The sequence below is a fragment of the Papio anubis genome, chromosome 3 (genome assembly GCF_008728515.1).
Source record: "Papio anubis isolate 15944 chromosome 3, Panubis1.0, whole genome shotgun sequence".
Lineage (NCBI taxonomy): Eukaryota > Metazoa > Chordata > Mammalia > Primates > Cercopithecidae > Papio > Papio anubis.
This window is the reverse complement of record NC_044978.1, coordinates 89,167,679-89,184,950: the sequence shown is the minus strand read 5'-3', so window position 1 is coordinate 89,184,950 and position 17,272 is coordinate 89,167,679. Positions and strand designations below refer to the sequence as shown.

Genomic DNA, 17,272 nt, shown 5'->3' with positions numbered 1-17,272 from the left:
CCAAATACTTTCAATTCACAGTTAGTTGAATCCACAGATGCAGAACCCATAGATGGAGAGCCGACTATATTAGTACCTCTCTAAAATACGAAGAATTCTGAATTCCAAATTGCATTTGGTCACAAAGATTTCACATAAAGAATTATAGAATTTTATTATACTGATTATTTTACACAAATTATCTCATTTACTCCTCATTTGGTAGACATTATTGCTATTTAACCAATGAGAAAACCAGTCTTTGAGTGGTTAAGTAAATTGCCTAAATTCACATAATCAAGTAACAGATGAGAATGAGGACTTATTTCTTCAACAAATATTTACTAACAACAAATATTTACTTTCTGTTAGGCACAATTTCAGATGCTACAGTGTTGAATAAAACAATCACAAATTTACAATTGGAAGAAGAACGAGCAATAAACAAATATATAAGTAAAATATAATGTACATCATATGGTGATAAATATCTGGAGAAAAATAAAGTAGCTAATAGAAACAGAAAGGAAGGGCAGGCCTCCTATTTCAAATAAGTAATAAAGGAAGGCCTCACAAGTAAGAATTCAAATCTGTTCATCCGACTTGAAAATCTGCTGTCTCAGAACTGGAATACAGAAAAAAAGGATACCCTTCAGATTTCAAAGCGACCTATCATCTTCCTGTTTCTTTCTTACAATCAGTATTGAAGCCGACTCTCTTACCTCCTAGATCTTTGCAGCTGTTTTTGGTGCTAAGCACACCTTCTCTGCTTCTCCTCTTGGTTAGCTAGTTTCTACAACTCTCCGGACTCTGGCTTAACTCCTCCTTTTCCTAAGAATCCAGATTCCTCAGGACTAGGTTTGCTGCCCCTCTTACATCCTCCCCACATCCTCTGAACTTAGCCTTATCCCAACAATTACCACAGTGTACTACATTTGCCTCTTTACTTTTCTGACAACTCTTCTAGATTACTGATTCTTTGAAGGCAGCGATTATGTTTTGTTCACCATATATATTGGATGGATGGACAGATGACTTTCAATTTGAGAGGAGAAATGATGGGGATCTAAAAAGTCACATTCAGATCAAAGGTGATGAATGCTGTCATGAAAATGTAGTTGGTAATAAAAGTCATTTGGAATAGAAGAGAAGCAGTTAACAGAAGTGAAACAGACTGTGAGACAAGATATACAGCTATGAATATGGCAGACACTACCTGAATGCAAAAAATAAAAGGTAAGTTAAACACTGAACAATCCTAAAGCCATTACTGCTTGGTTTGAGTGTGTAGGATGTTGAATTATGTTCCAGATTAAGTCTCTAAATTGTCTTGTTTATAATTACTGAGCACAAAAGCCTGGTCAACTTAAAAAGCCAGCACAGGAGAAGGTTGCTGGATAGTATAGACAAAGTAGGTGAAAAACTACAGTGCTCTAGATAGGGTCATAAAGTTAAGAATTGCCACAGACGAGGAAAAAAAAAAAAAGACTAGACAGGAAAAACAGTTATTTCATTAAGTCTTAGCTGTATCCAGCTCTACCATATCTTCTCTGCACTAAATTTTTCATTATATATTAGAGCAGAAATTCTTGAGAAGCCAGCGGTTATAAAGTCATCATCACCAATGGACAGCCTGAAGGCTATGTATTTGAAGTAATGTTCCAAATATACCCATTCACCTAATTTTTCACACCTGAATGAGAAATTAGCATTCAGGTATCTATTTTCATTCATATTGTTGTTCATCATGCTCCTTTTCATCAGCTACATCTGTTTGTTACACTTTTTACAATCTGCTGCTTTCTAAAAGAGTAAAACCTTCTCCTGCCTCACTGAAGAATTAAAATAAATTTAAAAAGAGTAACCCATTACCTATCTTGGAAGGAAATAATGTACAAAAAGGCCAAAAGGATCTGTGTGGAGCTCAACAATGGGAAAACTCTGCCTGGTCCAGACTTTATGTCTTCTCTTATGTACATGGAAGCATAGTTGGTGGGAGAGGAAGGTCATTTTTCGATTCTCTTTTTTTCATGTGTGCTATATAGCTAATTATTTAAATATACTCCAAACTTAACTAGTGTTTAAGGAAACATTTATTTATTCCTGAGACAAGGAATTACTTATTTTATAAGTTTAGCAAAATGATTTCTTTTCTTCTCAAAGAACTGAAGCTTAAATCAAATCTTAAATTCAAATCCCCATAATTAAATTGACTTAACAGCTGTACAGTGTTTCTAATTGATAAATACAATGATACTCCCATTAATAATTTCACATTGATCTTGTAAAGTTTTTAAATGATACATTAAAGTTTCTCAATGGTATATTAAAAATTTCAAATAAGATCCATGACAACTTTGTCTCCATTATTTTTCAATATGCTTCAACTAAAAAAAAAAAAAATCACCAAAATTAACAGAATATTAGTTTACAGAGTTACACACTTTTTCCTCAGTCTTACTGTAAGCTAGCTCTTACTTATGCAATGGATGCAGTATTATTGCAAGACTTCTCCCCATTGAGCCAAATTGTTACTGAGCAACTTGTTTGCATAATCATGCTAACCAACAAGATAACATGGCTTTCTTCAGAAAAATCCCCTGTGTATAGGTAAAAGAAAAAACAAAAACATACATCATGTAAGTGTTTGCTGGTGATCTGTACCCTCACTAAAGCAACACTTATGAAGGCTAATATAAGCGAAAAGGTATATTCAGCTAAGAAACTCACATAAAGTACAGACTGAAGTATTTTGAAAATGTAGGGATTCTCTTAGAGACTGTTCCAATCATATTTAGTCCCCCCAAAAAATTATATTTAATTAAAAAGGTATAATAAGATTACTGACCAGGGGACCAATCTTTAATACAGGTATACTACTAAGCTATTTCTTCCACTCCTAAAGAATTCATGGTCTCAAATGTGGCTGGGCCTCAAAGCTAAATCAGTCACACTCCATTCCCTTTGCTTTTATCCTCTGCAAATATTCCATACTTTTACCACTCTCTTAAGCTTTCAACCTCATCTCTTTTCTTCTTACTCTCAGAAGACCTCATCTCCAATTTGACAGAGAAAACAGAAAAATTCCCTCCACCTTTTATGTTTCCACCTGTCCAACTCTGGCCACACACAGAGCGTATCTACACTCACCATCATCTTTCATTCTTCCATTCTCAAGGTGTTTCTTTGCCTAGAGCCAGTTCCTCTGGGCTTTGGAGAACCACACACGCAACCACCCACATACACACAAAACCAACCCCATCCCACATATATATATAATCAATACCAGAACAAAGAGGCATCAATGCTCTTCCTTCCTTATTTCTACCACACCTTGGACTACTCTTCTTTTTCTTTCAAGGCTAGGGTAGAGGAAATGAAGAAACAGACTTTTTAAAAACACCAGATTTAGGAGATTCTTCTTTTCCAAAACTTTCAACCATAGTTTTTTGGTAGACTTTCAAATAGATAGGTGATTCTATATTCTTAAAAAAAAAAAAAAAATCATATATAATACATTTAACTTTCTTTGAACCCTTGAGAATATGTTCTCCCAACATAAAGTAAATCCTATAAGCAAGTACAATTTGTTTTAGGATGTGTTTTCCAGGAACATGTTTCAAGCATACTGCTTACTAACAAAAGTTTTTTACGAAATAATTTCAAAAGTAAGTTTCTCACTTATTCATTTCTTTCACTTATTCAGCTACCTCTGATACAGTACTATAGGTATAAAAGTGGTTAGTAGCATTATTTATATTCTCAAAGTGCTTCATTCATACTCATCAAATACTCTATAATGGCTTTACCATGATTAAGGAATACTTTTTTGTGCATTTGTTTGTTTGTTTCAGAAGGTGGCTTGCTCTGTCGCCCAGGCTCCAGCCTGGGTGCGATGGTGCGATCTTGGCTCACTGCAACCTCTGCCTCTTGGGTTCAAGTGATTCTTCAGTCTCAGCCTCCCGAGTAGCTGGGATTACAGGTGCCTATCACCATGCCCGGCTACTTTTTCTATTTTTGGTAGAAATGAGGTTTTGCCATGTTGGCCAGGCTGGTCTTAAACTCCTGATCTCAGGTGATCTGCCCGCCTTGGCCTCCCAAAGTGCTAAGGTTACAGGCGTGAGCCACCACACCCAGAGAATTCTTTTTTCTCATTGTAATCACTCTCAAATAAAATGTTAAAACTAAGCTTTTGCATTTAAATATATAGGGACAAATGCAAAGTATAAATATATGGGTATTTGATTTTAAAATTAAGATATGGTAAACCACTTTCCTTAATAAATAAAACCCATATCTCAAAATACACTTCAATTACAAATTATGGTAAATAAAAAGTTGAGAATGGGGTAAAAAGGTGAAAAAAGAAATAAAATTAAAAGAGAGACAAGAAAGAACAACTGAGAAAGAGATTTAACCTAACTAATTTTAACTACTCTTCACTTGAGTCAGTTCACTATATTATTATTCACTCTCCATGAGAATTCTTGAATCTCACTATATTATTATTCACTCTCCATGAGAATTCTTGAATTAATCTCTGTTCAGAATTCTTAATCTTTAGTTTCCCTAGCAAAGTAATATCAGTACAACATCAATACAGCTTCCTTAAGCTTTAGCAGGAAACAAAACAGACTTTTTTCTAGTGTTTCCAAAAGTTTCATCTCATTTGCAGAAAACCTTTTACTTATAAAATTTTTAAAAGCCAGATACCCAAAACCCAGTTTATAGCTTTTCAACTCTAACATTTCTGCTTGAAGTAAAAGTATATCATGAGGTAAAATTAAAAACAGAGACAGAATAATCAGAGTTAAAAATATACAAAAAGAAAAGACATTATAGTGTCTGCATATATATAGCCTTAAAAAATATATAAATAGAAAAAGATCCTTCACTAATATAAGTAGGAAATTGAAAATGTTGCTATTACACTCAATATTCCTCTCATGAAATTCTCCCATTTTCATCTATGTAAAAACAATTCTTCATCCTCTTTTAATATTGCTATGCAAACAACATATTGTGTCAAAAAGCTGCAATAATTTTTCTTAAAAAAATTATTTGGAAAAAGCTTTGTAACTTGAGGTTACTTTAAAAAACAGAATATTCTATAGAGTTGGTACTTTACAGACTGGTTTTTTTTTTTTTTTTTTTTTAGGACGGAGTCTCGCTCTGTCGCCCAGGCTGGAGTGCAGTGGCCGGATCTCAGCTCACTGCAAGCTCCGCCTCCCGGGTTCACGCCATTCTCCTGGCTCAGCCTCCCGAGTAGCTGGGACTACAGGCGCCCGCCACCTCGCCCGGCTAGTTTTTTGTTTTGTTTTTTTTTTTGTATTTTTTAGTAGAGACGGGGTTTCACCGTGTTAGCCAAGATGGTCTCGATCTCCTGACCTCGTGATCCACCCGTCTCGGCCTCCCAAAGTGCTGGGATTACAGGCTTGAGCCACCGCGCCCGGCCCCTACAGACTGGTTTTATAAAGCATATGAAGCATAAGACAAACCCAGAGTTCAGTTCTTTGATGTCTATTCTTCTAATGTTATATTTCACTTTTTTCAGGTGTTATAACATCAAAAAGTACAATACTAATTATGATTGAGATGTAAACCATATTTATTCCTACCTGAGAACTCCATCTACTTGGTCTTTGGTATAGCCTTTTCCACCTTCACCACTACCAGATGTGCTGTCCTTTGTGCCATTAGGCTTGTTTTGATCACCACTACCTGATGGTTTTCGGCAATGAGGGCTATTTCCAGCCGTGCTTCCATTTTTCATAATTATTTCCAATAGTGCTGTAGAAAGATAAAGTATACTGTGCCTGTTTACATCAAGGTACATACACAAGATCCTGAGAAGAAAGTTTTAAAGCAGACAAATTATGAACTGTGTTCTCCAAAAAGATTCACCATAGGATCTTTTTAATTAGCATGCATTCCCTTATGTACTTAACTTTTTACAGAACACTAATCACCACCTACAAGTAGAATGTTAAGTTAAAGCTAGTAACTGGAGATTATAATCATTCAATTATTTATGACATAATTTTATTCATCATATCATGTGACACTGCAGATTACCAAAGAAAAAGAGGTAAGTCCTTAAAGCAGCCAATGAGATCATCCACACAATAACAGAAATTTAGCCTTCCTCTTTAATTCTCAACAGCAACAACAGGAGCCAAGACACTGCAATATTATCATTCAAGTGCTCAGAAAAAATAAACTGCTAACTTGAGTTATGCACTAATTTTCCAGAAAGTGCACAAGATAAAAACATTTTCCAACAAATAGAAAATTTATCACTAAAAGATTTTCACTAGAGGATACTGTAATATATACATTTCAGGCAAAAGGAAAACATTTACAGATAGGCTGAGATGCAAAAAGGAATGGTACGCAAATAGTGTGGTAAATACGAGAGTAAATGTGAACAATGTGTGTAAAAAAATAATAGTCTTATCAAGGATTTGCTTTTTAATAATCTGGGGAGGAGAAGCATAAAAGTAGGGGTAGAAGGAATGTGTATGAAATAAGGTTGGCCATATATATTCATAATGGTTCAAGACAGGTGAGTGATAGGGATTGATTATACTATTTTTTTCTCCTTTTGTGTGTGCTTGAAACTTTCCATAATAAAAGTTAAAACTAAACGTAAAAAATTTTATCAAAACTAATGCAAAAGGGAAATCCATCATCATTGTGGATTTTAACACATTTCAATCAGTATCTGACATAAGGTAAATTTTAAGAAATCACTAAGGATACAGATAAGTTAGACATCAAATTTATAAGCTTTTTCTAAGGGATATAACATTATACCCAACTGGTGAATATTCCTTTCTCACAGGCCCACATTATTGATAGACCATAGAGTGGTACTCTTCAAATCTCAAAGAATTAGTACCATATACATATACCACAATATATGAGCACAATACAGTTATGTGAGAAATCAGTTACAAAAAATGTAACTAAAAAAAAATCACAAATGGGTTGGGTGCGGTGGCTCACACCTGTAATCCCAGCACTTTGGGAGGCTGAGGCAGGTGGATCACGAGGTCAGGAGATGGAGACCATCCTGGCTAACATGGTGAAACCCCGTCGCCACTAAAAATACAAAAAATTAGCCAGGCATGGTGGCGGGCACCTGTAGTCTCAGCTACTTGGGAGGCTGAGGCAGAAGAATGGCGTGAACCCGGGAGGCGGAGCTTGCAGTGAGCCGAGATCGCACCACTGCACTCCAGTCTGGGAGACAGTGAGACTCTGTCTCAAAGAAAGAAAAAAAAAAAAATCACAAATGGGTTGAAAAAACAAAATGACAAAAATCTAGACAGCTTGTGTATCAATGAAATAATTATAATAGAAATTACAAAATACTTAGAACTGAATAGAAATGAAAATACTACATATCAGAACTTGTGGGTCAACAACTACCTATCCACATGCAAAAGAATAAATTTGGACTCCATCACACTGGACACAAAAATTAACTCAGAATGGATCATGAACCTAAATGTAAGAGCTAAAGCTTCAAAACTCTTAGAAGAAAATACAGAAGTAAATCTTCATGATGTTGATTTAGGCAAAATATTCTTAACTATAGAAACAAAAGTAAAAGTGATAAAAGGAAAACAGAGAAAATGGGCTTTATCAAAATATAAAACTTTTGTACTTCAAAGGCTATCATCAACAGAATGAAAAAAAATGTTTACAAATAACATAACTGATTTTCAAAAAAAAAAAAATGTATCCAGAATATATAAAGAATTCTTACATTTCAATAATAAAAAGATCAAAAACACAAGTTAAAAAAACGGGTGAAGGATCTGAAAGACATTTCTCCAAAACAAAAAAACAAATGGTCAATAAGCACACAAAAAAGTTGCTCAACATCATTAGCTATTAGGGAAATAAAAATCAAAACCACAAAGACATGTATCACTTCACACCCACAAGGATGGCTATAATCCAAAAGATGAACAATGGCAAATGTTGAGAAGGATGGGGAGAAATTGAAACCCTAATAAGTTTCTGGTGAGAATGTAAAATGGTACTGCTGCTTTGAAAAATCATCTAGTAGTTCTTTAAAAAATTAAACACAGTTACCATTTGACTCAACAATCCCATTCCTAAGTACATATCCAAGAGAAATGAAAACATACAAAAACTGACTCACAAATGTTCATTGCAACATTATTCATAATGGCAAAAAGAAACAACCAAATGTCTATCAACTGATGAATGGATAATGATACATCCAGACAATGAAATATTTTCAAAAATAAAAAGAAACAGAGTACTGATATGTGCTACAACATGAATGGACCTTGAAAACATTATGCTAAGTGAAAGACTTCAGTCACAAAAGATAGTATACTATATGGTTCCATTTACATGAAATGTACAGAACAGGCAAACCTACAGGGACAGAAAGTAAATGAATCGTTGACAAAGCTGGGGGTTCAGGGGAGGGTGGAACTGGGAATAAATGAGGAATGACTGCCAAAGAGTAATGAGGTGTCTTTTTGAAGTGAGGAAATATTCTAAAATTGATTTCCATAATTGTTGTGCAACTCTGCTAAAATACTAAAAAACCACTGAATGGTATAATTGAAATGAACGAATTGTATGGTATGTGAATTATGTCTCAATAAAGCTATTTTTATATATAGTTATACATACATAAATATTTATAAAACATAAATAAATGTATATATATTTATACATAGTTATGTTACATATCTGTGTGTATATATATACACACACACACTCAACTAGGTACCAATCTACAGTTATTAATGAGAAATATAACATAGTCTTTTTTTTTTTTTCTTTAAAGACTGAGGCAGGCTGGAGTGCAGTGGTGTAATATCGGCTCACTGCAACCTCCATCTCCGGGATTCAAGTGATTCTCCTGTCTCAGCCTCCTGAGTAACTGGGACTACATGTACCCACTACCACACCCGGTTAATTTTTGTAATTTTTTTTTTAGTAGAGATGGGGTTTCACCATATTGGCTAGGCTGGTCTCAAACTCCTAACTTCAAGTGATCCACCCACCTTAGCCTCCCAAAGTGCTGGGATTACAGGCGTGAGCCACACGTCCGGCCAATTTTTAAACTACAGTCTGTATTTAGTCTGCAATCACAATGGAAACCAGCATGGTCTAAGGGAAGTAGTGGTTCACAACATTTAAACATAAAAACTTTTGTGGGAATTCTGGAAAAAAGGCTGACAGCAGCTTAAATTTTAAATCTCTCCAAATTCCCTCATAAAATCAGAGAAAATCTCATGCACAAAATCCCAAAATATAAGAAGGTGGGGACAAACCACCAACTGCTACAAGATCTGTGTAGGTAGTGGAGTATAATAAAGGGGAATTTGCCAGCCCACAGAACATAAAAAAAATAAAAATAAAAATAACCAACAGATACTCTCTATATAGCACAGCAGGCAAAACTGGGGAAAGTGTGTAAAAAGGAATGAGTTTTGCCTACTACAATATACAATAGTACACAAGTGCAAGGGTCCACAATAAAACTTTAAGGGCATGGAAGACTCTAGTCACTACACGCCTTTAAAAATAATCAACCAAAGCTCTCTTCCAGAACAAAGTCATACCAAGAAGAAACTGCTGGGAACAGGACCCAAACTGAAGAGGAGAGGGAAAACAGAAAAAAAACAAAAAGAGAAACTCCAGATAAAAGTAGGGAAGGATAAAGGAATGAGAAGATCTCATTTAGCAAGGTGACATTTTTAAACATTACACAAAAACAGAAGGATCGCTACGTATTTAGAAAGTCTAACAGCACATAAAAATGAGTAAAAGAAAATGACAGAAGCCAAATTTGGTACAAAATTATAAGAAGAAAAGGATGAATACAAATTAAACCTCTGAAGACAATGAATACATACCACAAACACTTGCTAACAAAACAGATGAACACTTCACTACTTCAAAACAAGCTGAAAAAACTAAAAAATAATGCATTATATAAAAGAACAATATATATCAAAATTACAACATCAGAAATTATTGGCCAGATGCAGTGGATCATACCTGTAATCCCAGCACTTTGGGAGGCTTAGGCGGGTAGATCACCTGAGGTCAGGAGTTCAAGACTAGCCTGCCTGGTCAACATGGTGAAATCCTGTCTCTATAAAAACACAAAAATTAGCTCGGCATGATGGCCGGTGCCTGTAATCCCAGCTACTCAGGAGGCTGAGGTGGAAGAATTGCTTGAACCCAGAGGTGGAGGTTGCAGTGGGCTGAGATTGTGCCACTGCACTCCAGCCTGGGCAACACAGCAAGACTCTGTCTCAAAAAAAAAAAAAAAAAAGAAGAAATTATCTATCAAAAACTTACATGATAAAACTCAATAAAAAATAAGACATTTTAAAAAATCAATTAAAAAAAGACTAATCTAGAAGAAACAAAGACTCATAAATACAACAGATAATGATTTAAGAGAAAAAATATACCAGAGGGAAATTTTAAAAATTTTTTTTAAAGTAAAAAAGAAAAAAGTTTCAAGAGAAAACAGCAAATATTAACAATAAAGATCCAACATACATACAATGAGTACTGAAGAAAAACAACAGAATAGAATAAACTTTTCTGATACAAAAACAAAAAATCTGAAACTATTAAATGAAAGGGCAAATCACAGACCTACTATTGAACAAGAATAACCAACACCAAGACATATTCTAATAAAATTAACTAAACATCTAGGCAAAAAGAGAAAATGACTTATAAAGGACAGGAAATTAGATTGTCATCAGACTTTGTTCATCAGTAGTACTTGCATAAAACAATGGAGTTAACACAGATACACATGGAAAGAAAATGTAAGGCAAAGACTTTGTATCCACCAAACCAACTTCAAGCAGTAAGGTCACAAATGAACTGTTTTCAACATTGTAGAATTAACGGAACTTAGTTCCCACAAGCCCTTCTGGGAAGCCACTATAAAACAGGTGTTAGGAATCCAAAATAATTACATATATGCTGACATAAGGACTGGTAGTAGTAAGCATTAAATGTATAGTTATTTATACAGCTAAGACTAAATGATGGTTAAGAGAGAGCATACAGCATGTAACAGCAGTATCTTCTAACACTGTAGACACGGTTTGAATATTTTCTAAATGGTGGGCTTCCCCTGTCTTTCCCTCCTCTAACAGAAAAATTAGGCTTCTTCCTTTCCCTTCTCTTCCTTTTGCCATCTGGGGCTGGCAACGCCTGTGAACCCTGAACCAAGGAAGCTTACTGGGACTCAAGAGACAGTCATGGCCAGGTGTGGTGGCTCGCGCCTGTAATCCCAGAACTTTGGGAGGCAGAGGCAGAGGGATCACTTGAGGTCAGGAGTTTGCGACAAGCCTGGCCAACATGGTGAAACTCTGTCTCTACTAAAAATACAAAAAGTAGCAGGTGTGGTGGCACGCGCCTGTAGTCTCAGCTACTCGGGAGGCTGAGACAGGAGAATTGCTTGAACTCAAGAGGCAGAGGTTACAGTAAGCCAAGATTGTGCCACTGCACTCCAACCTGGGTGACGAAGACTGTATCAAAAAATAAAATAAATTAAAAAATAGAAACAATCACAACCAAAATCATGGCTGAGCTCAAGAGGGCAAAATTTTACATAAAAGGGAAAATGAGCAAATAAGTGGGAGCCACATTTCTCATTCTGTAACAGAGAACAGAATCACAAATATGGAAATGGAGATGGCTAGAATGAACCCTGTGCATTTTACTAAAAATGGAAGTATGTGAATACAATATATATGTGTGCATGCATCACAGATACTAAAATTAACATTGACCAAATTACTATAGATATGTGTAGACCACAAACACATATAACACACATATATACATAAATATACATACATGCATTCACACATACATTTATTTCCTGACTCTGTCCACTGATAAGGCTGGAAGCAATGACACCTCTGTAAGCTATGAGTTCATTTAGTATCTACATCTAGTTTCTAAATACCATTGTCTAGTAAAAGGAATCAGGACTTCTTGGAGAACTAGCTGATTCCTAGGGCAGAGAAAGTAAAATGTGAACCTGAAATTGTTTTGTGTTAGGAAATTGAAAAATTCAAAGAACAATGAGGAGATGTCCAAAAGAAACAGGAGCCAGTCTGAAGGGGCTCCCACTAACTAAATCTGAACACCAAAATAAATGATGACAATGACAGATTAAATAGGAAACCATGAATCCATAACAGATAATTGAGGCTGAATGCTAACTAATAAATGTAGAAGGAATTATAGAATTAGAAAACCACATTTGGCAACCATCAGAAATTTATTCAGGAAAGAATAATCAATGGATGCTACAAAGAGATAGTGAAAGTTCGTTGAGTAACAGGACTCGTACAGTTTCAAAGTATTTCCCTACAAAACATGTACTAAATACAAGGAAGAAAAGAATAACACCGCCGGGCGCAGTGGCTCACGCCTGGAATCCCAGAACTTTGGGAGGCCAAGGCGGGTGGATCACGGGGTCAGGAAATCGAGACCATCCTGGCTAATACAGTGAAACCCCGTCTCAACTAAAAAATACAAAATATTAGTCAGGCGTGGTGGCGGACACCTGTAGTCCCAGCTACTCGGGAGGCTGAGGCAGGAGAATGGCATGAACCCAGGAGGCGGAGCTTGCAGTGAGTAGAGATTGTGCCATGCACTCCAGCCTGGGTGAGAGAGGGAGACTCCATCTCAAAGAATAATATCATAGTGGGGAAAAACAGCAATCACTAACTTAACAAAGTGATCAAAGTAACCTCACCAGTAAGGACCAAATCAACATTATGTGCCTCCTGATATGTTACACTAAGAATACACATCAGCTGGGCACGGTAGCTCACAGCTGTAATCCCAGCACTTTGGGAGGCCAAGGTGGGCTGATCACTTGAGCTCAGGAGTTCCAGATCTGCCTGGGCAACATGGCAAAACCTTGCCTCTACAAAAAATACAAAAATTAGCCAGGCATGGTGGCATATGCCTGTAGTACCAGCTACTTGGGAGGCTAAGGTAGAAGAATCACTTGAGCCCAGGAGACAGGTTGCAGTGAGCCATGATCATTCCACTACACACTCCAGTCTGGGTGACAAAGTGAGACTCGTTTCAAAAAATAATAATAAAGGAACACATATCAGTTCCATGGTATTACACAAAAAACAAATATAATGAACTATCAGTCAAACCCAAATTAAGGGCTGGGCATGGTGGTTCATGTCTGTAATCCCAACACTTTGAGAGGCCAAGGTGGGAGGATCACTTGAGCCCAGGAGTTCGAAACCAGTCTGGAGAACACAGTGAAACCCTGTCTCTATTTATTAAAAAAAAAAAAAAAAAAAAAAAAGTTGAAGGAAATTCTATAAACTCACTGGCCTAGCCCAGGCACAGTGGCTCACGCCTGTAATCCCAGTACTTTACTTTACGAGGCTGAGGCAGGTGGATCACTTCAGGTCAGGAGTTTGAGACCAGCCTGGCTAACATGGCAAAACCCCGTCTCTACTTAAAAAGTACCAAAAAAAAAAAAAAAAAAAATAGCCGGGCACTGTGGTGCCTGCCTGTAATCCCAGCTACTTGGGAGGCTAAGGCAGGAGAATTGCTTGAACCCGAGAGGTGGAGGTTGCAGTGAGCAGAGATTAAAAAAAAAAAAAAAAGGCCTATACTCATCAAGAATACCAAGGTCAAGAAAAAAAATGATGGCATCTAGAGAATAAAACATCATGGCCACATAAATGTGACATGTGCTTTTTTGCCATAAGGGGCATAATTGAGAAAACTGGCAGAATTTGAATAAGGTGTAAGCACTGATTTCATAAACTTGATGGTTACTCTGTGGTTATCTAAGAGAGTGTCCTTGTCTTAGAAAATGTATACTTAATTATTTAGGGTAATGGGAGATCATGTCTACAACTACTGTTAATTGGTTCCAGAAAAAATAGACTGTGGTGTTTGTGTGTAGAAAGAGAAAGAGAAAGAGAGAAGGGTAGCAGGGAGGGAGAGAGGAAGGGCATGATAAAGCAAATGTAAAAACTTTAACAAATACAAAGCAAATGAAATGTATATGGAAATTAGTATTCTTTGTATTGTTTGTATTATTTTGTATTTGTGTAAGTTTATATTATTCTTGCAACTTTTCTGTAAGTTTGAAATTATTTCAAAATTTTCCAAAACTAAATGTACTAATATAAAGGGGCTCCCACTGACCAAAAACCTAAAAAATAATAACTTGCTATTTTTTGGAGAATGAAAAGGAACAGCCTCCTTTTCTTGAAAACTGATAAAAGCAATCAAGCATTTATCATGATTTTCCTATATAAACTATACCACTGCATAACCATAAGACAGGTGGAGGAGGAAGTGTCTCTTTATATAACTATTTCGGCTAATAAATGAAAAAAAAAATACTTTTTAAAAATTGCAGAGCCAGATATGAAAGTGGTTATATAGGTTTAATATTTAAAAATGGCCACCAGCTGGGCACAGTGGCTCATGCCTGTAATTCCAGCATTTTGGGAGGTTGAGGCGGGTAGATCACCTAAGGTCAGGAGTTTGAGACCAGCCTGGCCAACATGGGGAAACCCCGTCTCCACTAAAAATACAAAAATTACCTGGATATGGTGGGGCATGCCTGTAGTCCCAGCTACTTGGGAGGCTGAGGCAGGAGAATTGCTTGAACCTGGGAGACAGAGGTTGCAGTGAGCCAAGATTGCACCATCGCACTCCAGTCTGGGCAACAGAGCGAGACTCCATCTCAAAAAATTTTTAAAAATGAAATAAAATAAAACAAAATAAATAAAGGTGGCCACGATGACCCAATGCATGCTAATTAGAAGTTATCTGTGTGTTCCCCCTTTCATTTTCAGCACAAACATGTTCTTCCATGGTTCCTCTGGACATTTTCCATGTTAACACCTAAATTTTGGATATTGCTAGAGCAGAATCATATAGTTGTTACAGATTTTTGGCAGTTACTATGATAATGAAATTTTTTCTGGAATTTCATGCATAGGACTTCTGCCTAACAGTAGCTGTGTGCATACATGAGCTCATACTACACAGCCTTTGGCTCCATCAAGTGAAAATGTGGACAAGTTATATTACTTCTGGGCCTCAAAATCTAGTTAATCATCTTAAAAATGGAATCAGCAAAGTTGTCAGTACCAATAATCACTGGAACCGATGCCTAAGAAGATGACTCAGTTCAACTACCGTGAGAATTTAGAACACATTGGATCTTTCTGATTTATTAAATGTCTTAGTTATCACATGGGATCTCTTTTACAATAATGTGCAGTATTATGAACATTAATTGGGATAGTACCTATAAACCAGAGAACATTCACTTTTATGAAAGATTTTATCCAATCTCATTTTATGCATTTACCTTCCAGACATACTGCTCTACTAGGAGTTTTAACATAATCTGCATGTAATTTAGTATATTCCATATTAAAGACCAATGAAAAAGTTAATATATAATTTAAAATATTTATGTTGATAATCCAAAAAGGAAGAACTGAGATCTATTTTTATTCCTGTTTCTGTTGGACTCCTATATAATGTATATCATTAGCTGAATTGAATATCAGAACACATGATTTGAAAAATAAATAATGTTTTATCTTTCTCACAAAATACAAATAGCTTTTATTTGTGTGATTATACAAACATGTATGTTCAGCTCATTAAAAAACATAACAACCAGGTGTGGTGGCTCACACTTGTAATCCCAGCACTTTGGCAGGCTGAGGCAGGTGGATCACTTGAGGTCAGGAGTCAGGAATTTGAGATCAGCCTGGCCAACATGGTGAAACTCCATCTCTACTAAAAATACAAACATTAGCCGGTGTCGTGACACACGCCTGTAGTCCCAGCTATTCGGAGGCTGAGGCAGGAGAATCGCTTGAACCCAGGAGGCAGAGGTTGCAGTGAGCTGAGATTGTGCCACTGCACTCCAGCCTGGGTGACAGAGTGAGACTCTGTCTCAAAAAAATAAATAAATAAAATAACAAAGTAAAAATCACTTATAAATCCCCTTCTAACCCTCCCCTCCCCCTGCAAAAAATCGCTATACCCTTTTGGTTACTCTAGTTAGCTAGCTGTCTAGCTTTTTAGACATTATTAAACTAAAAATGTAAGAATCTACCTGTTTTTAGCTTAATTTTATTCAATTGTTGACACATTAGATACATCACCTTATAGAAATAAACATAGGTCCATGTCATCATTTTTAATAGGTGCATAGTTTATGAATGCAATGAATTTAATCAGTTTCCACTAATGGACATCCTCGCTTTCCAAATTTTTGCTATAGAGACAATCCATATATATATATATATTTTTTTTTTTTTTTGAACACTTAGGCTGATTATAGAAAAGCTTCATTTGTGAACGTATTAATATAGAAAGCCTTACAGCTATATTTTCATTTAGTTATTTATTTAACAAATTATCTTTATTGAAGAGAGTAAAATTAAATAAACAGTTATCATTCCAGAAAATCCAGGCCCATAGATGTCACAAATATATGCAAAATACTGTTAGGCATCATGGGAGTAAAAAAGATAATTAAGATTAAAATGGTTCCTGACTGCTAAGGTATTTTAGATGTAGGAGAGAGACAGCTATATACACAGGCAAGGTAAGAGATGAAGTCAGCAAGGCAAAAGGAATAAATGTTAACTAAGCATGGAATGAGTAGTTGAATCCAGATTAAGATTACTCCTAATATAAAGCAATTATCTTACCCTCAAATAATTACTTTAACAAATGACAAAAGAGACAAACATACTATCAACCCCAAGGCACTATGCAAGTTTTTTTTCCTATAGAAATAATACATGACATGCTTACAGCACTTAAGATAATAAAATATCCTCACAATAAGCCTGTGAAGATTATAAACAAGAAAGCTGAGGCTCAGGAAAGGAAGAAGCAATGACAGAAATGGAATTATTGTGTCATATACCAGACAGATATACGTCATATTTCCTCTAGAATGTAAGCTCCATGAGGACAAGGACTTTGTCTTACTATCCACTGAATCCCCAGTTCTTAGAATATTGTCTGGGACAGAAAAATGTATATTCAGTAAAAATTTGTTGAATAAATCAAACCCCATTTTATAGATGAGGAAATTGAGGTTCAGAAAGATTAAGCTATATATCCAAGGTCACATCATTATTAAATCAAGATTCAAACCCCAAATCAGTATTCTTTCTTCAACTGTAATATCTGAAATAATTTGGCTACTAGCTGAAATTTG

At 35.8% G+C, this 17,272-nt stretch overlaps 1 protein-coding gene across 4 annotated transcripts in view; it reads right to left on the bottom strand.

The window, feature by feature from the left end:
* The window catches only part of DNAJB14 (DnaJ heat shock protein family (Hsp40) member B14), a 51,812-nt gene that overhangs the window by 29,357 nt on the left and 5,183 nt on the right, over positions 1–17,272 (bottom strand). For 3 of the 4 annotated variants that reach the window (XM_003899010.5, XM_031664406.1, XM_021938662.2), the window contains exon 2: positions 5,598–5,769. The exons of the other annotated variant lie outside the window; for it this stretch is intronic. In XM_003899010.5, coding sequence (XP_003899059.3) covers positions 5,598–5,769 — 172 coding nt within the window. The remainder of the gene's footprint in view (positions 1–5,597; positions 5,770–17,272) is intronic. 4 annotated transcript variants of the gene reach the window in all.